The 24,683-nt window shown below is 39.2% G+C and overlaps 1 protein-coding gene and 1 long non-coding RNA gene across 11 annotated transcripts in view; one reads left to right on the forward strand and one right to left on the reverse strand.

Annotated features, from left to right (window-relative positions):
* The window catches only part of LOC122205356, a 52,655-nt gene extending 44,340 nt beyond the window's left edge, over positions 1-8,315 (reverse strand). For all 3 annotated transcript variants that reach the window (XR_006196018.1, XR_006196017.1, XR_006196016.1), the window contains exon 1: positions 8,218-8,315. This is a non-coding gene — a long non-coding RNA (uncharacterized LOC122205356). The remainder of the gene's footprint in view (positions 1-8,217) is intronic.
* A 51-nt stretch (positions 8,316-8,366) lies between these two features.
* The window catches only part of MELK (maternal embryonic leucine zipper kinase), a 130,165-nt gene continuing 113,848 nt past the window's right edge, over positions 8,367-24,683 (forward strand). For 3 of the 8 annotated variants that reach the window (XR_006196037.1, XM_042913775.1, XM_042913776.1), the window contains exons 1-5: positions 8,368-8,576; positions 15,653-15,748; positions 18,228-18,313; positions 20,498-20,614; positions 24,075-24,218. Coding sequence is in view for 7 of the 8 variants with exons in the window: in XM_042913775.1 (XP_042769709.1) it covers positions 15,691-15,748; positions 18,228-18,313; positions 20,498-20,614; positions 24,075-24,218 (405 nt within the window). In the remaining variant the exon portion in view is untranslated. Of the gene's footprint in view, positions 8,577-15,652; positions 15,749-18,227; positions 18,314-20,497; positions 20,615-24,074; positions 24,219-24,683 lie in introns of all 8 variants that reach the window. The other 5 variants (XM_042913780.1, XM_042913779.1, XM_042913777.1 and 2 more) reach the window with 3 other exon arrangements.

The raw sequence follows: 24,683 nt of genomic DNA on the forward strand, positions 1-24,683 counted from the left end.
CATGGTCCAGCGGGCGTTCCAGCTGACATTCAGCCATTGCTCATTCGGCCATTGCTTGGTGAGACCCTCCTGCAGGGGGGCGGAACGGGTCAAACTGCAGTCCTTCTGAAGTAAGGGGCTGGGGAAAACAGCCGCATCTGAGACAAAACTTGGGAGAGAAGTACTGCCTGGGGCCTGGTCACAGAGAGTGGAAAAGCGGGGAATGGATGAGAGCTGAAGACGGAGGACCAGTGTGCGACTGCTGATCCGGGAGAACAGACTGGGTAGCTGGGTGGCGCCATTTTCACCATTCTTGTGCATGCGCACCTACGGGCACCGCAACAATCCACCCCAGTAGGCTAGCAGCGCCATCTAGTGGACAACAGAGCAGTTACACTGAGCCCCACCCAACCGGGCCAACTTCGCTCTTCAAGAACACAAACCTTACCGCCGGATTAATTTATGGACTATAAAGAGCTACATGGATTGACCTCTAGGGGAAAACGAAGCAATTTCAGTCCTACTTCAATCTGTTAGCAGATTCATCTATTCAATTTTTTTTTCTTTTTTTTTTCTTTTTCCTTTTTCTCTTTTACAATTCTTTTTCTTGAATACAGAAAGAGAAAAAACTCAATATTTTCAATTTTTATTAAAAATATCTGTCTTTAATTTTTATTACTATATTTTTTACTTTTGTGTAAATTTCTTCAAATTCTACTTCCATCATTTTATTTTAGTCTACTTCAGTGTACTCACCTTTTCAAATTTTCAAAAAATTTCCTGTTTTTTTCTTTTTCTCTTTTTCATTTCTTTTCTTTTTCTTGAATGCAGAAAGAGAAAAATTTCATTTTTACTTTCAATTTCTTTTTTAAAAATTGTATTTAATTTTTATTACTATATTTTTTGCTTTTATGTAAATTTTTTTCAAATTCTATCTTACTCCCATCATTTTATTTCAGTCTACTACAGTGTATTCACTTTTTCAAATTTTCAAACGATTTCTTTTTTTTCTTTTCTTTTTTTATCTTTTTTCTTTTTCGTTTCTTTTCTTTCTTCTTAAATACAGAAAATGAAAAAATTCATATTTCTTTTTAATTTTTATTAAAAATATTTTTCTTTAATTTTTTCTACTATATTCTCTACTTTTGTGTATATTTTTTCAAATTCTATTTTATCCACATCATCAATTTTAGTCTACTTTAGTGTATTCATTTTTTCAAATTCTTAAATGATTTCCTTTTTTTTGTTCTACCCCTCCCTTTTTTTTTTTTTTCGTTTCTCTAATCTGTCAAACCACTTTCAACACCCAGACCAAAACACACCTAGGATCTAGCATCATCTATTCGATTTTTGTGTATGTGTTTTTAATTTTTAATATTTTTTAATTTTAATTTTTTTAATTTCAATTTTTCTACCTTGTTAATTCCTTTTCTCCCTTCAAAATGACAAAACGAAGGAATTCACCCTAAAAGAAAGAGCACGAAGAAATGACAGCCAGGGATTTAACCAACACAGATACAAGCAAGATGTCTGAACCAGAATTTAGAATCATGATAATAAGAATACTAGCTGAAGTCAAAAATAGATTAGAATCCCTTTCTGCAGAGATAAAAGAAGTAAAAAATAGCCAGAAGGAAATTAAAAATGCTATAACTGAGCTGCAATCATGGATGGATGCGGTGGCAGCAAGGATGGACAAGGCAGAACAGAGAATCAGTGATATAGAGGACAAACTTATAGAGAATAATGAAGCAGGAAAAAAGAGGGAGACTAAGGCAAAAGAGCATGATTTAAGAATTAGAGAAATCAGTGACTCATCAAAAAGGAACAACATCAGAATCCTAGGGGTCCCAGAGGAGGAAGAGAGAGTAATAGGGGTAGAAGGGTTATGTGAGCAAATCATAGCGGAAAACCTTCCTAACCTGTGGGAAGACAAAGACATCAAAATCCAGAAAGCACAGAGGACCCCCATTGGATGCAACAAAAACCGACCATCAACAAGGCATATCATAGTCAAATTCACAAAATACTCAGGCAAGGAGAGAATCATGAAAGCAGCAAGGGAAAAAAAGTCCTTAACCTACAAGGGAAGACAGATCAGGTTTGCAGCAAACCTATCCACAGAAACTTGGCAGCCCAGAAAGGAGTGGCAGGATATATTCAATGTGCTGAATCGGAAAAATGTGCAGCCAAGAATTCTTTATCTGGCAAGGCTGTCATTCAAAATAGGAGAGATAAAAAGTTTCCCAGACAAACAAAAATTAAAGGAGTTTGTGACCACTAAACCAGCCCTGCAAGAAATTTTAAGGGGGACTCTCTGAGGGGAGAAAAGATGAAAAAAATATATATATAAATAAATAAATACCAAAAGCAACAAAAGATTAGAAAGGACCAAAGAACACCACCAGAAACTCCAACTCTACAAGCATCATACTGGCAATAAGTTCATATCTTTCAGTACTCACTCTAAACATCAATGGACTCAATGCTCCAATCAAAAGACATAGGGTAACAGAATGGATAAGAAAACAAGATCCATCTATATGCTATTTACAAGAGACCCACTTTAGACCTAAAGACACCTACAGATTGAAAATAAGGGGATGGAGAACCATCTATCATGCTAATGGTCAACACAAGAAAGCCAGAGTAGCCATACTTATATCAGACAATCTAGAGTTTAAAATAAAGCCTGTATCAAGAGATGCAGAAGGGCATTATAATCAAGGGGTCTATAGCCAACAAGACATAACAATTGTAAACATTTATGCGCCAAATGTGGACGGACCCAAATATATAAATCAATTAATCACAAACATAAAGAAACTCATCGATAGTAATACCATAATAGTAGGAGACTTCAACACCCCACTCACAGCAATGGACAGATCATCTAATCAAAACATCAACAAGGAAACAATGGCTTTGAATGACACATTGGACCAGATGAACTTAACAGATATATTCAGAACATTTCATCCTAAAGCAGGGGAATATACATTCTTCTCCAGTGCACATGGAACGTTCTCCAGAACAGACCATATACTGGGACACAAATCAGCCCTAAGTAAGTACAAAAAGATCGAGATCATACTGTGCATATTTTCAGACCACAATGCTATGAAACTCGAAATCAACCATAAAAAAAAATTTGGAAAGGTAACAAATACTTGGAGACTAAAGAACATCCTACTAAAGAATGAATGGGCTAACCAAGAAGTTAAAGAAGAAATTAAAAAGTATATGGAAGTCATTGAAAATAATAGCACCACAACCCCAAACCTCTGGGATCCAGCAAAGGCAGTCATAAGAGGAAAGTATATAGCAATCCAGGCCTTCCTAAAGAAGGAAGAAAGATCACAGATACAGAACCTAACCTTACGCCTTAAGGAGCTGGAAAAAGAACAGCAAATAAAACCCAAAACCAGCAGAAGATAGGAAATAATAAAGATTAGAGCAGAAATTAATGCTATCGAAACCAAAAAAAAACCAGAACAGATCAATGAAACCAGAAGATGGTTCTTTGAAAGAATTAACAAAATTGATAAACCACTAGCCAGTTTGATCAAGAAGAAAAAGGAAAGGACCCAAATAAGTAAAATCAAGAATGAAAGAGGAGAGATCACAACCAACACAACAGAAATAACAATAACAAGAGAATATTACGAGCAATTATATGCCAATAAAATGGGCAATCTGGAAGAAATGGACAAATTCCTGGAAACATATACACTACCAAAACTGAAACAGGAAGAAATAGAAAATTTGAACACACTCATAACCGGTAAGGAAATTGAATTAGTAATCAAAAATCTGCCAAAAAACAAGAGTCCAGGACCAGATGGCTTTCCAGGGGAATTCTACCAAACATTTAAGGAAGAGTTAACACCTATTCTCTTGAAGCTGCTCCAAAAAATAGAAATGGAAGGAAAACTTCCAAACTCTTTCTATGAAGCCAGCATTACCTTGATTCCAAAACCAGACAGAGACCCCACTAAAAAGAACTATAGATCAATTTCCCTGATGAACATGGAAGCAAAAATCCTCAACAAGACATTAGCCAACTGGATCCAACAATACATTAAAAAAATTATTCACCACGACCAAGTGGGATTTATATCTGGGATGCAGGGCTGGTTCAATATCCACAAAACAATGTGATTCATTACATCAATAAAAGAAGGGACAAGAACCATATGATCCTCTCAATAGATAGAGAGAAAGCATTTGACAAAATACAGCAAACCTTCTTGGTAAAAACCCTCAAGAAAGTAGGGATAGAAGGATCATACCTTGAGATCATAAAAGCCATATATGAACGACCCAATGCTAATATAATCCTTAATGGGGAAAACCTGAAAGCTTTCCCCCTAAGGTCAGGAACAAGACAGGGATGTCCACTCTCACCACTGTTATTCAACATAGTATTGGAAGTCTTAGCCTCTGCAATCAGACAACACAAAGAAATAAAAGGCATCCAAATCGGCCAGGAGGAGATCAAACTTTCACTCTTCACAGATGACATGATACTCTATATGGAAAACCCAAAAGATTCCACCAAAAAACTGCTAGAACTGATTCATGAATTCAGCAAAGTTGCAGGATATAAAATCAATGCACAGAAATCGGTTGCATTCCTATACGCCAACAATGAAGTGACAGAAAGAGAAATCAAGGATTCAATCCCATTTACAGTTGCACAAAAAAAACATAAAATACCTAGGAATAAATCTAACCAAAGAGGTGAAAAATCTAGACACTGAAAACTATAGAAATCTTATGAAAGAAATTGAAGAAGACACAAAGAAATGGAAAAAGATTCCATGCTCCTGGATAGGAAGAACAAATATTGTTAAAATGTCAATACTACCCAAAGCAATCTACATATTCAACGCAATCCCTATCAAAGTAACACCAGCAAAAAAAAAAAAAAACCCACCAGAGCTAGAACAAATAATCCTAAAATTTGTATGAAACCAGAAAAGACCCCGAATAGCCAAAGCAACCTTGAAAAAGAAAACCAAAGCAGAAGGCATCACAATCCCAGACTACAAGCTATACTGCAAAGCTGTAATCATCAAGACAGTATGGTACTGGCACAAGAACAGACACTCAGATCAATGGAACAGAAGAGAGAACCCAGAAATGGACCCACAAACTTATGGCCAACTAATCTTTGACAAAGCAGGAAAGAATATCCAATGGAATAAAGACAGTCTCTTCAGCAAGTGGTGCTGGGAAAACTGGACAGCGACATGCAGAAGAATGAACCTGGACCACTTTCTTACACCATACACAAAAATAAACTCAAAATGGATGAAAGACCTCAATTTAAGACAGGAAGCCATCAAAATCCTCAAGGAGAAAGCAGGCAAAAACCTCTTTGATCTTGGCTGCAGCAACTTATTACTCAACACGTCTCCAAAGGCAAGGGAAACAAAAGCAAAAATGAACTACTGGGACCTTATCAAAATAAAAAGCTTCTGCACAGCAAAGAAAACAATCAGGAAAACTAAAATGTAACCGACAGAATGGGAGAAGATATTTGGAAATGACTTATCAGATGAAGGGTTAGTATCCAAAATCTATAAAGAACTAATCGACCTCAACACCCAAAAAACAAATAATCCAGTGAAGAAATGGGCAAAAGACATGAATAGACACTTCTCCAAAGACATCCAGATGGCCAACTGACACATGAAAAAATGCTCAACATCACTCATCATCAGGGAAATACAAACCAAAACCACAATGAGGTACTACCTTACACCTGTCAGAATGGCTAACATTAACAACTCAGGCAACAACAGATGTTGGTGAGGATGCGGAGAAAGAGGATCTCTTTTGCATTGTTGGTGGGAATGCAAGCTGGTGCAGCCACTCTGGAAAACAGTATTGAGGTTCCTCAAAAAACTAAAAATAGAACTACCCTACGACCCAGCAATTGTACTACTAGGCATTTATCCAAGGGATACAGGTGTGCTGTTTCCAAGGGACACATGCACCCCCATGTTTATAGCAGCACTATCAACAATAGCCAAAGTATGTAAAGAGCCCAAATGTCCATCGATGGATGAATGGATAAAGAAAATGTGGTATATATACAATGGAGTATTACTCGGCAATCAAAAAGAATGAAATCTTGCCATTTGCAACTACATGGATGGAACTAGAAGGTATTATGCTAAGTGAAATTAGTCAGTCAGAGAAAGACAAAAATCATATGACTTCACTCATATGAGGACTTTAAGAGACAAAACAGATGAACATAAGGGAAGGGAAACAAAAATAATATAAAAACAGGGAGGGGGACAAAACAGAAGAGATTCATAAATATGGAGAACAAACTGAGGGTTTCTGGAGGGGTTGTGGGAGGGGAGATGGGCTAAATGGGTAAGGGGCATTAAGGAATCTACTCCTGAAATCATTGTTTCATTATATGCTAACTAATTTGGATATAAATTTTAAAAATTAAAGTTAAAAAAATTATATATTGTACACATATATATTGTACACACATATATATTTATATATAATTATATTAATTATACATATATTACATATTATGTACATAATTTAAAAAAAATTTTAACATTCATTATTGAGAGACAGAGAGAGACAGAGCATGAGCATGGGAGGGGCACAGAGAGGAGGAGACGCGGAATCTGAAGCAGGCTCCAGGCTTTGAGGTGTCAGCACAGAGCCTGTCACGGGGCTGGAACTCACAAACTGGGAGATGGTGACCTGAGCCGAAGTCGGACGCTTAACCAACTGAGCCACCCAAGGCGCCCCTATATATAATGTTTTACTGCAATGAAGTAAAATAGAGTGCTGGATATATATAATGTATACTATATATATATATATATACACACACACACACATATATTGTACAATATGTTATATATATTGTACACATATATATTGTATATATGTTACCGCAATGAAGTAAAATAGGCATATACAATATAAGTAAAATAATATATATCATATATACAATATATGTTGTATGTTGTACACATATATATTATATATAGGCAGGTAAAGCAGAGAATTTTTAGGGCAGTGAAACTACTCTGTATGATACTATAATGGTGGATACATGTCATTATACATTTGTCTAAACTCATAAAATGTACACACCAAGAGGGAACCCTGATATGAACTATGGTCTTTGGGTGTCAATGTAGGTTCATCAGTTGGAACAAATGTACCACTTTGGTGATTTGATGAGGGATATTAATAATGGGGGTGGCTATGCATGCGTGGGAGCAGGTGTTTAGGAGCCCCTCAAATTTCCTGTGAACCTAAAACTGCTCTAAAAGTCAGGTCTATTTTAAAAATACATATGCAGGGGCACCTGGGTGGCTTAGTCAGGTAAGCGGCTGACTTCGGCTCAGGTCATGATCTCACAGTTCCCGAGCTCAAGCCCAGCGCTGGGCTCTGTGCTGACAGCTGAGCCTGGAGGCTGCTTTGGATTCTGTGTCTCCCTCTCTCTCTGCCCCTCCCCCACTCACACTCTGTCCTCTCTCTCAAAAATAAACATTAAAATTTTTTTTAAAAATGCATATGCGAATTTTTTTTTTAATTTTTTTTTAACGTTTATTTATCTTTGAGACAGAGAGAGACAGAGCATGAACAGGGGAGGGGCAGAGAGAGAGGGAAACACAGAATCTGAAACAGGCTCCAGGCTCTGAGCCATCAGCACAGAGCCCGACGCGGGGCTCGAACTCACGGACTGTGAGATCATGACCTGAGCCGAAGTTGGACGCTTAATCGACCGAGCCACCCAGGCGCCCCTATGCGAATTTATACTTAATGTTCTTTCCTGTGGCTATATTTTTAATTTTTTCTTCCAGATAGAGTTACCATTACCATTGTAATTCACACAGCAATGAAAATCACATAAATAATGACCAGATAGTGAACTGTATTAAGAAAGATTTCCAGTGTGATGCTGGGTTAGTGATTTTGGGACCCATAATAACTTAAAGGACAATTAATTTGGCCCCTGAGGGTTTTACACCTGGTGGCAATACATTTTAGTGTGATTTGGAGAGGTGAGAGTATACTAGTATTTGATGGGTGAGAGAAGGGCCACTAGGCAAGGGGAGGACGAAATGATAACCATTAAGACCAGCGACTTCTCTGCAGATCAATTTTAGGAAGCAGGGCGTAAGAAGGTAGAATTATGTGGAAACTTTGCACGTCCACGCCCCCTGCAGACTCTTTACATACCCTCCGGTGAAGGCGTACCCCGTCTGAAGACCAAGACGTCACGTCACAGAGCCTCGCCTAGCCGGAGAAAAACTGGCCGCCCGGCTCCCTGCCCAGCCCTTCCGGTCCCGGTTAGAGCGCGCCCGCGCGTCCCCGCCTCACCCGCTCCCGGCGCCGCGCGCGCCCCCGCCGCGCCCCGCCCCGCCCCTTCCGGCCCGGGAGTTTTGATTTCCTTGGCGGGCGGAAGCGGCCAGAACCAGACGATTCCAAAGCTTACCAGGGGCTCTGGGCGCTCGCTGCTTCGCTCGGGACGGCTGGCCGCCTCCTGTGTGCTTCCACCCGGCCCCGCCCCCCCGGCTCTCCACCCCTCTGCCCCTCAGGTCAGTGTCTCCCGCCGTAGATGAGGGCCAGGGTCGGAGCTATGCGCGGCGTGGGGGAGTGGCGGCGCGAGCCCGGCTTGTTCTTGGCTCTCCGCAGACTGGAGAATTTCCCCGGAACCTCACTTGCGAACCCACTTCCCGGTTGATATAGTCAGCCTTTCCGACGCCCCAGTTTTCTCCTTTGTGAGTGGGGATAATGATCCTACCTACCTCAGGGTTACTGAGGTGCAGGCAAAGCGTTTGCCGCTGAGGAGACTGCGAGAGTTGTGAATTTCCATGCCTGCCACGTTTCCGTGACCCTGTCTCCGCGAAAAGAAGTTGAAGGAAGGGTTCCAAATTAATTCTGTTCGTACAACCCAGTTTACTGGGGCAGTGCAGTTCAAAAGGAAATGTGTTGTGTGTTACCACCCCCTTTTCAGAGTCCAAATCCTTCCTCTTCCTTCGCCTTCCCAAAGTAGTGGCTTAAGAGGCTCGCGCAAAAAGGGTTATGCCCTGACTGCCAAAGCAGTAAAAGGAGCAGCACCACCAAGAAACCGGTGGGAAAAAGGGAAACTCCTAGAGGCGAGCGTCCCAAGCAAGCACCTTGGGTGAATAATCGTACTTGAGCTTTACCTTTGGTATTTCTCTTTGGTGGTGGAACGGGGTAACGTGGCGGTGGGTTTCAGAGGTACCTGGAGTTTTGCTTAGAAGCCAGTTTTCCCTTTTTTGTTCATATTTTGGTTTCTGTTTACTGTGTTGTTTGGGAGAAATCAGAAACTCCTTTACTACACCCTCACGGGCTTGTTTCACCAGTGGATCTATCTTTCCTCCGTATCTACTGTGGACCCACTCCAGATGGGCAAATGAGTCCCTGAACGTCTTTAGGAATGAATGCCTCTTCGTTGGTGCTCTCAGAAGCCAATGCAAGGGAGCAAGACAGGATGTTAAATGTATCAATTACAAGGCCACATTATAAGCTATTCGGTATTCTACTTCTCATTTGAAAGATCTTCAGCATCAGTATCTTACCAAGCTCATAGATGAAGTAAACGTATTACCCAGCAAGTAATACCGTAGCCCAAATAATACTATTAGTAGGAAATTGCCCCTAATTTGTTGCTCTTCTATAAAATTTAATAATAAACCTATTATCTAAGCAGTGCTTGTTTCCTCAGGGAAGTGCAACATCCCAATTGTTTATGCCCCCAGTTCTTCTATTTAGTCACACTCAGAGGACGTTCAGGTAACTGATTGGAGTCTAGTTTTCTTCATTATCCACAGGTGAGAGGCTGCCTTCCACATTGATCATACATCTCCTTTAAGCAGCTACAGAATTGGGTTCCTCCAGCCCTGTTCTTCTTGTGTTGTATATTTCCAAACTTTTGAGGATAAACAGGGCACTTAAGAATATTTGCAACCAGCTCCACATCCACAAAATTTGAAAACCAAGTAAAATCTGTTGTCATTAAAGCAGTTTGCAACGCAAACACCAGTTTTCTTCCAAAAGCAGCAAAAATGATGATCCCTGGATTGAGTAGATATAATTTAGGCCCACGTTTATATTACTCATCCAAAAGCATGGTGTAATAGGAGGGTGGGGGGAGTAGATAAAAAGGAAAGAGAAAGAGAAGGTGCGTGGTTCCATCTTAAATTGGCACAAGTTGATCTCTGCTAGTTGACTCGAGGCCATGACCTGGAAGTTCAAAACTCACTTGGGAGAAATCTATTAAGAAAAGTTAATGGTGAATTCTTATATTCCTCATCGGGGGATGTGCCTTTCAACATCATACAAATGATTTTCTCCTTTTGAGCGTGGCAATTGGAATCGCCCAGTCCTTTATATGGAATTTAGATATGGGCAGTGGTGGCAAGTAGGATTCTTATACTTTGTGAAGCTTTTGCCCATTTCCATTTCTTTGTCTTTAGGCTTTGAAATGTCTCTTTGTGTTTCCTCTTTAACCCATGTGTTCTCAATACCCAGTATTAGTTGGGCTTTGCTCTCTAATGAACCTGATTGTCTACTTTTATAGCAGGCAACTTTGTAAACAGATTTATAACCTGACCTTCCCCCATTTCTAATCTGCTCTTTGTCCTCTCCCTCATGAAGATCCCAAAGATTTCCTTTCTTTTTCTTTCCTTTCTTTTTTTTTTTTTTTAAAGATTTTATTTTTAAGTAATCTCTACACCCACTGTGGGGCTCAGATTCACAACTGTGAGATCAGGAGTCGCATGCTTTACTGACCGAGCCAGTCCAGGCACCCCAGGAGCCCAAAGATTTTTTTATGTTGACTATACCTTTACTGCTGTTGTTGCCTGTTTTGAAATTTCTTAGTTCCTATGTTTCCTGCCTTTTTGGGGTGGTTCCACTTCATTCCCATCTTTGCCCCACTGCCAAATACTCTTTAAAAGATTTCTTAATTAGTACTGCTGTTAAGGATATATTTTATCCTGTGCCTTAGGTGCCAGTGAGAATAAATATGATCACTGTGATATCTCCTTGCCTGAAGTAACTTGCCACTCCAGTGGAAGAACTGTTCCATTGTGGGGGCACCTGGGTGGCTTTGACTCTTGATCTCAGCTCAGGCCATGATCTTGTGGTTTGTGAGTTTGAGCCTGGCTCTCTGCTAATGGTGCAGAGCCTGCTTGGGATTCTGTCTCTCTTAATCTCTGCCCCTCCCCTGCTTGTTCTCTCTGTCTCTCTCTCAAAATGAATAAATAAACTAAAAAAAAGTTCCTTTGTATATCCCCAACTTTACTGTGGCCTGACTGCTTCTTCTGTTGCCCTACCCCATTCATGCAGGTTCAGCTAGATTAAAAATTCAGTCTGCTTATTAAGTTGGTCCAGTGCCGTCTCTTCCTAGGAAATGGCTACTCCTTATTGGATCAGAATGTCTTTTGCCCATGATCTTTATCTTTCTTGCTATAATAGCTTTGACATTGAAATTAAAACTATTTTTTTTTTTTAAGGCTGATGTTTTTTCTTGAGTTTGAATTTCCTTTCCAGAGCTTCTGCTATAGCGTTTTGTTCACTGACCAAATTTTTGAAGGCTTTTTACTCACTGACCATAATTTATCTTTTATCTCTAAGTAAAATGATTCAGGGAATCAGAGTGCTTTATGCATTTTAAAAGGAGATTTAAAAGGATCTTTGAAAAAATATCCTTTGAGGCTCCTGGGCTTTTTTTGATTATTTCATTCAGTTTTTTCTCTTCTTTGATTTAAGAAGATGCCTATCCTCACTGTGTTAAGGACCTCCTTTTCTAAAATTTTTTTTTTTAATTTTTTTTTTAACTTTTTTTAATTTATTTTTGAGACAGAGAGAGACAGAGCATGAACGGGGGAGGGTCAGAGAGAGAGGGAGACACAGAATTGGAAGCAGGCTCCAGGCTCTGAGCCATCAGCCCAGAGCCCGATGCGGGGCTCGAACTCACGGACCGCGAGATCCTGACCTGAGCTGAAGTCGGACGCCCAACCGACTGAGCCACCCAGGCGCCCCATCTAAAATTTTTTTTGAATGTTTATTTTATTTTTGAGACAGACAGCAAGCGAGCATGAGCGGGGGAGGGGCAGAGAGAGAGACACACACAGAATCCAAAGCAGGCTCCAGGCTCTGAGCTGTCAGCACAGAGCCCAATGCGGGACATGGGGCTCGAACTTGGCAACCGGGAGATCATGACCTGAGCTGAAGTTGGACGCTCAACCAAATGAGCCACCCAATCACCCCTCTCCTTTTCTTTTATAAACTTACCACACTTCTGAGGTTGAACGTGCGTTCTAGATCTTCCAAAGTCATGACCATTATTAAGGCTTAGTAACATGCTGGCCACTCAGCTCTGGGTGAGACAGGATGAAGAACAGAGAATGTGAAGGTAGTGAACATGGTGCTGGCCACCCATCAATCTGAGCCTTCGGTGGCTTGCTAGAGGTCTGCCTGTCAGTGAAGGGAGACTATCTGGTTCTAGAAATGAGCGCCAATACCAGGTGTCCACTACTGAGAGGCAGTAATGAAGTTTCCAGGTGGAACTTGCTTCCCAAGTCCCAGTTGGATATGCATGTACTCACTTAATTTTTTGAAATGTTAGCGAGAATGGGTCTGAGGATCCTGAACCCTATTCTGTCACAGCTACTCCACTGCTAGGTCACCAAGGGAGATTTGTGCATAGGGGTGAGGCCAGGCAAAGGGAGGATTTCATCTCTAGCTGGGCATTGGCTTCAAACCCCTTTGTGAACTTTAGAGTCCTGGTGTGCTGTGCTGGCCTAGATGGGACATTCTTTGTGCCTGACTCAGTGATCTCTGCTTTCCTGGGCCTTCTGATTCCTGCTTGGCTTTCTAAGGGGTGTCAGGGCATCTCCTCCCAAGGTGAAATCCCTAGTCCTGTCCTTCCATACCACCCTCTGGAAAGGAGAGTCCCTTAAAGAAACCATTTCTCTGTAGGTTCAGAGATCTTTTACCCCATGTCTACTCATAATGAAAGCTCCACTTTGCAACACCAAAACTCATGTCCTAGGACTTGACCTATATATAAATGTGCACTTTTAGAAAGTTTTAGAAATCTGCTTCCTAGAAATTATCTTTTACTGTTTTACCTTTTTCTTCCTTCTTGGCTTCTATGAAGTATTCTTTTAATTCTTACTTTTCCGTTTCTTTCTGCCTTTTCCCACTCCTAGATATAGGTCTGGTGTGGGCAAGACCTTAGCTGTCTGCATTTTAAAGATTTGTCTTTCACTTTTAAGTCTTTATACTAACTGTAACTGATTTTGTGTGTGGTGTGAGAGAGAGATCCAGTATTCTTTTTTTTTCATGTGGCTAACCCATTGTCCCTGCTCCAAATCTGCATTTCCATTTGCTGGGACCTCTAAAAGCAGTTTCAGTTCAGTACATGTCAGCTTTTTTTTTTTTTCCCTGGAATCTTTGCACCTAAAATTCCCTCTTTTCCCAGTACTCATCTTCTCATTCTTTTTGGGCTAATGACTCCTGTTAAAGTCTGTCGACCAAAAACCACTAAGAACACATCTGTAGTAAAAAATATTAGGTGTAGTAAGCTTGCTGCAGCAAGAGAAACCATACTTACTAGGGACTGAGAAGGGCCTTCTAGGATCTGAGTTTATGGTGGTGATTTTAAGAAAGGATTAGGGAAGCAAGAACCCGTTTTAGAATGGATACTGTCAAAGAGCTGGGGCATTTCAGCACGTGGGTATCTTAGGAAGCAAGAGGTGGGAGGATGTCATGGATGAGAAAACAGCAATCAATGTAAGAAAGGATTATTATTTTAACCACCTCCAATTTGATTGCCTGAGGGCTGATTTTCTTTTTCTCACTTTTCATCCTTTGAATCGGATCTTGACTTAAATATTACCGTCTCAGCAACCCATTCTCACCATTGTTGCTTATTTCTTTCCCAGTATTTATGACAAATTTTAATTATTTGCTTACTGTCTTTTCCGCTAGAATGTGAGATTCATGAGGGCAGGAACCACCTTTCTTTCCTTCTGCATTTTAAGGCTTAGTGCAAAGCGCAGGTCTGGCACAGTGTAGGTGCTCAGTAAACACATCTGTATGATAAATGAATAAACAAAAATTCAGGGTTGACAGTCTGATTGCAGTAGCACTTCTGTCAGATACTGCTAATCTCTAGTTAAAACCAACTAAGAGCATATCTTCCACAAATAAGACAAAGCTGATAAGAGTGTGACCTTATGCAGTCATGTACACAATAGGGCCCTACTTGTCCTTGTTTTTTTTTTTAAATTCTACCTTATTTTAAAATGCAGGAAGACAAAATCAAACAATATCTACCAAAGACGTTTTTACAACTAATTTTTATATATTTTTTGTTACATTCTTGAAAGTATAGCTAACCCTGAACAACATGATTTTGAAATTTGTGAATCCACTTATACATGGATTTTTTTTGGTAAATAGGGTACAATACTGTAAATGTATTTTCTCTTCCCTATGATTTTCTTTTTTTTTTTTTAAGTTTATTTATTTATTTTGAGAGAGAGAGAGTGCATGTGAGCAGGAGGTGGGGGGGAGAGAGAGAGAGAGAGAGAGAGAGAGAGAATGAATGAATGAATGAATGAATCTCATGCAGGCTCTGTGCTCCACACAGAGCACAGAGCTCCACATGGGGCTTGATCCCACAAACCTTGAGATCATGACCTGAGCCAAAATCAAGAGTTGGACACTTCACTGACTAAGCCACCCACATGCCCCTATGATTTTCTTAATAAATTTTCTTTTTTCTAGCCTACTTTATTGTGAGAGTATAGTATATAATGCATATGAAATACAAAATATGTGCTAATTAACTATGTTATTGATAGGGCTTCCTGTCAACAGTAGGCTGTTCGTAGTTAAGTTTTAGGGTAGTCAAAAGTTATATGTGGATTTTCAACTCTGCAAGGGAGTTGGTGCCCTTTACCCCTGCATTGTTCGAGGATCAACTGTATATGTAACACACATAAGTTGAGCATAGCAATAAAATATGTATCTCATATATTTTTTTAATTGTATATCATTGGAATCTTAATTTGCATTTCCCTGATAACTAATAAAATTGAATGTTTTTTCATGTTTTTATTGGTCCTTTGTGTTTCTTTATGAAATGCTTTTTATTTCATTTGCTTATTTTTTCTTTTGGGTTGCCTTCTATATTGTATATAGTATGTTCTGGATAAAAACCCATTGTTTATAAGTGTTACAAATATTTTCTCACATTTATGATTTTCTTTTTTTTTAAGGATGTCTTTAGATGGGCAAAAGTTCTTAATTTTAACATTTATTTTTTTTTACGATTAACACTTTATTTAAAAGATTCTCTTCTGTCCTGAAATCGTGACAATATTCTTTAAAAATTTTTTAAAGTTTATCTTGCATATATAAGTCTTTGCTTGATCTAGAATTGATTTTTATGTGTGGTATGAGATAGGAATCCAGGTTTTTTGTTTGTTTGTTTGTTTGTTTGTTTTTTACCATATAGTAAATCAGGTTTTTTTTGGTATCATTTATATGCCTAAGACTTATTTATATTTGCACTTATAAGGTAATCTCATAGTAGTTCCTTTTTCGGTCATGTACTATTTCTGTCTTACAGGTTCCTTTTGTAATTTTGTAGAAACTTCCAGGAGGACTATGAAAGATTATGATGAACTTCTCAAATACTATGAATTATATGAAACTGTTGGGACAGGTAATCTTTTTTTTTTTTCCTGGAGGCAGAGGACAGATCAACTATTTGAGAATAATAGTGCATTTGGGCAGTCATGAGCTTTTCAGTTTAACCTGTGTAGTTTTAAAATTCTTCAACTTACTTTAGAAAGAAAAAGTAGAGCAAGAGAGGAGAATAGTAGCAGGGCCCTCGTAGGTCATTTTATTTAGAATAAAAATCACTGGAGAGTTTTGAGCCAAGGAATGATCTATCTGAACTTTGTTTCTGCTTTTTTCTTTTTTTAAAAAAATTTTTATGTTTTAATTTTATTTTTGAGACAGAGACAGTGTGAGTGAGGGAGGGGCAGAGAGAGAGGGAGACACAGAAGCCAAAGCAGGCTCTAGGCTCTGAGCTATCAGCACAGAGCCCGATGCAGGGCTCGAACTCATGGAGTGTGAGATCATGACGTGAGCCAAAGTCAGACGCTTAACCAACTGAGCCAACCAGGCACCCCTGACCTTTGTTTTTAAGGGTCACTCTAGCTGCTTGGCTGTGAAAAGATTAGTTGGGAAAGGCAGGGGTAGAAGCAGAGATATGTTAAGAGATTATTGCATTAATTCAGGTGAGTGATGGTAGAGAATATGGTGACTTGGATGAGGGTGATAGCAGTGAAAGTAGTGAAAGGGGTGTGATTCTGTATGTATATGTGTTTTAATTTGTTGAAGTATAACGGTAAAATATGCAAAGTGCATTAGTCTTGATGGAGTTTTTTTTTTTTTTAATTTTTTTTTTAACCTTTTTTTATTTTTGAGACAGAGAGAAACAGAGCATGAACGGGGGAGGGTCAGAGAGAGAGGGAGACACAGAATCTGAAACAGGCTCCAGGCTCTGAGCAGTCAGCACAGAGCCCAACGCGGGGCTCGAACTCACGGACCGCTAGATCGTGACCTGAGCCGAAGTCGGACGCTTAACCGACTGAGCCACCCAGGCGCCCCTGGAGTTTTTTTTTTAATGTTTGTTTATTTTGAGAGAGAGAGAGTGAGAGACCATGTGCGTGTGCGCACAGGGGAGGGGAGAAAGAGAGGGAGAGAGAGAATCCCAAGCAGGCTCTGTGCTGGGGGACCCAGTCTCACAAATCGTGGCATCATGACCTGAGCCAAAATCAGAGTTGGATGCTTAACCAACAGAGCCACTCAGGCGCCACTTGATGGAGTTTTACAAACACGTCCACCTATATGTTCCATGCTCCGATCAAGACAGATTTCTAGTCAATACCTGTCTGTTTTCCCCCAAGGTAACGACTGATGTATTTTGAAGACAGAGCCAGTGGGATTTGTTAATGGGTTGGGTATGTAGTGGGAGACAAAAGAGAAGGGCTAAGGATGGCTTCCAGGTTTTTGGAAAATGTTGAGTTGCCATTTACTGAGATGGGGAAGACCATAGCAGGGACCTCCAGAGCTTCTTTTTATTTATTTATTTTTAATGTTTATTTATTTTTGAAAGGGGGGCGAGGGGCAGAGAGAGGGGGTCAGAGGATATGAAGCAGGCTCTATGCTGACAGCAGAGAGCCCAACATGGGGCTTGAACTCACAAACTGTGAAATCATGACCTGAGCCAAAGTCAGATGCTTAACTGACTGAGCTACCTGGGTGCCCCAGGAGCTTCTTTTTCAAAATATGAAATTGGCAGTTTGTTTTAGATACCAAAGTGTAGACATTTATCTAGCATTTGATCCAGTTTTGAAAAATCATATCCTTTTGATTCAGTTTTTTTTTTTTTTTAATTTTTTTTTTTAATGTTTATTTATTTTTGAGACAGAGAGAGACAGAGCGTGAACAGGGGAGGGGCAGAGAGAGAGGGGGACACAGAATCTGAAACAGGCTCCAGGCTCTGAGCTGTCAGCACAGAGCCCGACACGGGGCTCGAACTCACAGACTGTGAGATCATGACCTGAGCCAAAGTCGGACGTTTAACCGACCAAGCCACCCAGGCGCCCCTGATCCAGTTTTAAAACAGTAGATGTTTCCCATTGTCTTTTATCTCAACAACATTATATTGTGTTGTAGCAGTTTTAATTATAAAGCAAATTTATTTGCAATGTTACTTGTAAAGCAAATTTCTAAACAGTGAATTCTGTTTTCCTACTTCTTCATTACAAAGTTAAAGATTCTATCATGGTAAAAATCTTCAGCTAGACATCGGATGAGGAGAGGTTAAAGTCATGGCTAGTGCTTTGGAAACGACAGGAAGAAAGAGCCACAAACTTCCAGGAAAATATGGATTGATAGAGCTTTTTAGAAGCATATGGAGGGGCACTTGGCTGGCTCAGAGCATGCAACTTTTGATCTCGGGTTCAGTTTGAGCCCCATGTTGGGTGTAGAAATTACTTAAAAATAAAATCTTAAAAAAAATAAAATAAAAGCATGTGGAGAGGTATTTGTGCCTGAGTCCTCAGGTTGCTCTGATGATGATTTTAGGTTACTCTTGCTTATCTCTTCGTAACACATTTTTCTATACTTAGGTGGCTTTGCAAAGGTCAAACTTGCCTGCCATATCCTCACTGGAGAAATGGTAGCTATAAAAATCATGGATAAAAATGCACTAGGGGTAAGTTAAAATTATTTAAAAAATATCTATAGATCAGTTTTGTAAATTAAAACCTGAATTTGCTCTATGTTCTAGTTACTACTTTCATTAGAATGATCTTTCTATAGCTTGTTGGGCTTTTTTAGATTGCAAGTTATGTATAAATCTCTGGTTTTAAAAAGTAATCTGGCGAAGGGGTTACTTTGTCCTTAATTTAAAAAAAAAAAAAAATTTTTTTTTTTTTTTAACGTTTATTTATTTTTGAGACAGAGAGAGACAGAGCATGAACGGGGGAGGGTCAGAGAGAGGGAGACACAGAATCTGAAACAGGCTCCAGGCTCTGAGCCGTCAGCACAGAGCCCGACGCGGGGCTCGAACTCACAGACCGCAAGATCATGACCTGAGCCGAAGTCGGCCGCTTAACCGACTGAGCCACCCAGGCGCCCCATGTCCTTAATTTTAATGCCAGGCCATGGTACATATCTGGTCTGTGGAGTCCATTTTCCTACAGATGTTTCATAGTATTACAGGTGTTTCTGGATATTAATATCTCCTGTACCTTCTCACGATCCCCTTACTAAGTGTTGATCTCTTTTATGATAGATAGTTGTGAGTTCTAGAATTTTATTCAAATTGACGTTCAAAGTTATATCATTAAGTCCTTTTTGTAATCAGCCTCTTGCTCATATACATGGGTGTTTCCAGGACTGGGCTGATTGTTACCTCCTGAAACAGCTCATTCAATATGTGGTTTTGGTTTTAATGTACATAAAGTTTATTGTTTTTATATTAAGGGAAGATGGGTCTCTTTTGATGGTCTTTTGGGCCTATTAAACCCTTTCTAGTGTTTGAAGTCACCCTGAGTGGTCTTTTGTTTCTAATTTTTTTATTGTTGCTCATATCATTTGGTTTCTTAGTTTTGGTCTCCTGCTGAGAATTTACTAGTCTCTTTGTATATATCTGTGGCTGTTTCTTCTTTTTGTTTAAAAAAAACCTTTTTTTAATGTTATTTGTCTTTGAGAGAGACAGTGTGAGCAGGGAAGGGGCAGAGAGAGAGAGACAGACAGACAGACAGGGAGACAGAATACGAAGCAGGCTCCAGGCTCCACGCTGTCAGCACAGAGCCTAATGCAGGGCTCAAACCCAAATACTGCGAGATCATGACCTGAGCGGAAGTCTGACACTTAACCTAACTGACTGAGCAACCTAGGCACCACTGTTTCTTTTTTTTGAAGATAAATTAGAAAACAGTAAAAAAATTATTTTTTTCTCTAACCAAAAATCTGAGTGTTAAACATTTTTTTTCTTGTGGATTGAGTTAGCATTATAATTATTAGTAGTGTACCACTGAGTAAAACAACACAAACATTTTATAAATGTTGGTAATTATCAAACATAAAAAGTAACATTTTTTAATTTAGTGAAGATTTTAATAAAGTAAGATTTTTTAATTAGACACATAGGACTTTTTTTTGGACTCCCTTGTTGGAACGAGACAGAATTTAACATCAAGTGTTCATATCTATTTACTTTTATTTTTTTCTTATTTTTTATTTTTAAGGATGTAAGTGTTGATTAATATGAATAAATAAGTCAGAGAGAATGTGAGGAGTTCTAGTACAGCAGTGTCCCTCAATTCTTTGAACTACTTCCAAATTATATGCCAAAATACAGTGACCGAATCAGAAATTATTTCTAATAATCTGTCAACTGACAATTCAGGCTCTCCTTCAATTTTTTTTTAAGTTTATGTATTCATTTATTTTCAGAGTGTGTGCGCATAAGCCAGGGAGGTAACAGAGAGAAAGAAAGAGAGAATCCCAAATAGGTCCCACACTTGCCAGCACAGAGCCCAAATCAGGGCTTAATCTCACAAACTGAGAGATCATGACCTGAGCCAGGATCAAGAGTTGGAAGCTTAACTGACTGAGCCATCCAGGCATCCCCCTGGAATGCTAACCTAAGGGGTTCTGAGACTGTTTTGATTTTTCTGGACATTGTATTATTCACCCACATCAAACTATCTTTCATAAAACCCTCAAGGCCTTTCTTTATGTACACACAGATAATTTTTTTGTATTTTTCTGTGCTGTTGAACAATTTGGCTATTGGTTGCTTTTGCTACTCAGTATTAAAGCTTTTGTTATTGGTGCTTGGAGCACTTCCAAAATAGGTTTATTGCTCATGTACTGTGTTTCGTCACAGAGTGATTTGCCCCGGATCAAAACGGAGATTGAGGCTTTGAAGAACTTGAGACATCAGCATATATGTCAACTCTACCATGTGCTGGAGACAGCCAACAAAATATTCATGGTTCTTGAGGTTAGTAGTATGGTCTAGAGACTGAAAGGTATTTGGTTTCTGTCTTAGTCCACTTGGGCTGCTATAACAAATATCACAGACTGAGTAGCTTATGAACAACAGAAATTTATTTCTCATAGTTCTGAAAGCTGGGAATTCCAAAATTAAGGGTCTGGCATGGTCACGTGAGGGCCTTCTTCCTGATCCATAGCTGGCACCTTCTTGCTGTGTCCTTAACGGTAAGAGGGACCAAAGGATCTCTCTGGAACCTCGTTTATAAGAGTCCACTTATACACAGATTTTTTTCAGTATGGTATTGTAAATGTATTTTGTCTTCCTTATGTGTTTCTTTTTTCCAGCTTGCTTTATTATAAGAATATAGTGTATAATACATGTAACATATAAAATATGTATTAATTGACTGTTTATGTTATTGGTAAGGCTTCCTGTCAACAGTAGTCTTTTAATAGTTAAATTTCAGGGAGTCAAAAGTTATATGCATATATAAAAAATTTAAAAATAGAACTACCATATGATCCAGTAATTCCACTATTGGGTACTTACCGTAAGAATATGAAAACACTAATTCAAAAAGATATATGCACCCCTATTTTACAGCATTATTTATAGTAGTCAAATTATGGAAGCAGCCCAAGTGTCCATTGATAGATGAATGGAAAAAGAATATATGGTATGTGTATGTACACACACATACACCACACGCGCACACACACTGTGGAATATTATTCTGCCATAAAAAATGAAATCTTGTCATTTGCTACAACCTGGATGGATCTAAAGAGTATAATGCTAAGTGAAATAAGTCAGAGAAAGACAAATACCATATGATTTCACTCATGTGGAATTTAAGAAACGAACAAAAAAGAGACAAACCAAAAAACACTTTTTAAAAAGATTTATTTATTTTGAGAGAAGGAAAGAACAAGCGAGGGAGGGGCAGAGAGAGAGAGGGAGAGAGAGAATCCCAAGCAGGCTCTGCACTGTCAGCATGGAGCTTGATGCAGGGCTTGAACTCACAAACTGTGAGATCATGGCCTGAGCTGAAATCAAGAGTCAGACACTTAACTGACTGAACCACCCAGGTGCCCCTCTTAACTACAGAGAAAAACTGATGGTTACCAGATGGGAGGTGGGGGGGTGGGGGGGGGGGGTGGTTGGGTGAAACAGGTGAAAGAGATTAAGAGTACTGTATCCTGATGAGCACTGAGTAATGTTTGGAATTGTTGAATCACTACATCCTACATCTGAAACTAATGTAACATATATGTTAACTATACTGGAATTAAAATTAAAAAAAAAGTTACATGCAGATTTTGACTGTGAGAATGGTCAGCACCGCCAACCCCTGTGTTGTTCAAAGGTCAACTGTACTTACATACAAATCCCTACGTGTATTTTAGGTGTGTGTGAATACGTACATCTGTGTGTTTTCATATATATAGAAATATACACACACCTATATATATATAGGTGGCTTATTAGTTTCTGTCACACAAGTGGTTGCCTACTATAATATTCTGTACCTTGTTTTTTTTTTTAATGCACTTAACATTTTAGCTTGGAGACCATCTGTGTATATTTGTAGAGGTTTTTAATGTTTTTGTTTCACTTCATTTTGCATTTCTTTATTTGTGTATATAAAGTAGGCTGTTTGTATAAATCTTATTGGATAGCATTTAAAAAATTGAGGTATAATTTTTATATGCTAAAATGCACACATTAGGTATACAGTTTGAAAAAGGTAGACATCTTATGTACTTCCCACCCTAGCCTAGGGATAAAACGTACCCGTTATGCCCGAAAGTTTTCTCCTGACCCTTTGAAGTTAATCCCTATAACCCTACCTGCCCACTGTACTTCTCAATGACCAATGATTTGATTTTGGTCACCATAGGTTAGTGTTACCTGTTGTAGAACTTGATATAAATAGAATCATACAGTCTGTACTCTTTTGTGTTTGGTTTCTTTTGTTCAGCATAATGCTTTTTGCAAGTCACTGTATCAATGTATACTCTTTTATATCTTGCTTTTTCACTTAATACTGGAGATTGTTTCATATCAGTTTGTAAAGAGCTTCCTTTTTTTTATGGCTGCATAGAATTCCATTTTATAATGGAATTTAAATAGTGTGAGCATATTTGGGTTGTTTCCAGGCTTTGTTACGAAACAATACTGCTGCAGTGGATAATCTTGAAAGTGTATCCTTTTTTAAAGATTTGTTTTATTTTTAGAGGGCAGGAGCAGAGGAGAGGGGTACAGGGTGGGGGGGGGGGGCGGGGAGAGAGAGAGAGAAAGAGAAAGAGAGAATCCCAGGCAGGCTCCACACTCAGCATGGAGCTTGACACAGGACTTGATCCCATGACCCTGGGATCATGACCAGAGTTGAAATCAAGAGTCTGACGCTCAACCGACTTAGCCACCCAGGCACTCCCAAAGAGTATCGCTTTTGATGTTAGAGTATATCTGTAGGAACATTTTCTAAATGTGGAACTATGAGGTCAAAAGCTATAGATATCTGTGATTTTAATTGGTACTGCTAAGGTGAAATGAAATCTTGAAGGGAAACCCCAGTTTACAGAAAGGTAGAGTTGCTCTGGAGACGGGATGGAAAGCTTAGAACTTAATATTCTGGTACCTCTTCTCCTGTAGCTTCTTATGAACCTCTGTAGAACTGGGTTCCTTCTGGTACAGACTAAAAATCTCTGGTCTTCAGGATGGAAAAGCAATAATTGCTTCTAGGGTGCACCTGGCTGGCTCAGGTGGTAGAGCATGTGACTCTTAACCTTGGGGTTGTGAGTTTGAGGCCTACATTGGGTATAGAGATTACTTAAAAATAAAATCTTTAAAAAAATCTTTAAAAAATTGTGCTTTTTTAAAATTGTTTTTGTTTTAGGGAACTACACTAAATATGAGTGCATTAAGATGAGAATGGGTTTTAATACTTTGCTATAAAAATATAAAACCCTGAGTGAACTTAAAAATCACAGTGTCAGGGGGTGCCTGGGTGGCTCAGTCTGTTAAGCATCTGACTTTAGTTCAGGTCATGATCTCACAGTTCATGAGTTTGAGCCCCATTTTGGGCTCTGTGCTGCCAGTGCAGAGCCTGCTTGGGATCCTCTGTCTTCTTCTCTCTGCCTCTCCCCTGCCTGCGTGTGCATGTGCTCTCTCTCTTTCAAAAATAAAATAAACATTAAAAAAAAAAATCACAGTGTTAGTTGGTTCTACTTCTACTTACTGGTCATCAAACTGCTTGAGACCAAGAGCTGTTGTTCTGTGTCCTGGAGTAATTGTTGACCTGTTTGATCGTGACAGTGTATTTTTGACTATTCTTCACTTGGTTCCCTTGCCTATAAGTTGAATTAAAGATATCTCTGAGTTAAGTATAATTTTTTGTTTTAATTCCTCTGAAGTGATTTTTGTCAGTAGTAATCATACCTGCATGCCTCTGTTGTTATTGAAGTATTGCCCCGGAGGAGAGCTGTTTGACTACATAATTTCCCAGGATCGCCTATCCGAGGAGGAGACCCGAGTTGTCTTCCGTCAGATAGTATCTGCAGTTGCTTACGTGCACAGCCAGGGTTATGCTCACAGGGACCTCAAACCGGTAAGTGACTATCACAGATGCTCACCTGAGAGTTCAACGTCATTTACCAGTTTTTACTAGTGTTTTACAGGTTCTTTCTGTTTAGGGTCTATCTTGGCTTTGCTTCTTTTTTTGTTCCACTCATAATGTGTCGCTTTTCTTTCTTTTCTTTTGATTGCCGGTAGGCTTTTTTGGATCTACCTAATTGTTGATATTCTGTATGTCAGTTGTGGGTGACGTTATGAATGTCTTTGTAATCAACTGGGGAATATAAACTTCAGGATTTTATCTCTAGGAAAGAAGAGTTTTGAGTGTTTTCTTTGAGAATATTGTCATTGAGAGTATTTTCCCTTTAATACTCTTTTCCTAACCTCATCTTCCTTTAATTTTAATTCCATTACATCTCAGAGAGGAATAGTTCAATGGAATGAACAGACACTAATTTTCAAGGACAGAATAAAAATGCAAATACTTTTAAGTCTGCAG

The sequence above is a fragment of the Panthera leo genome, chromosome D4 (genome assembly GCF_018350215.1).
Source record: "Panthera leo isolate Ple1 chromosome D4, P.leo_Ple1_pat1.1, whole genome shotgun sequence".
In the NCBI taxonomy this organism is placed as follows: Eukaryota; Metazoa; Chordata; class Mammalia; order Carnivora; family Felidae; genus Panthera; species Panthera leo.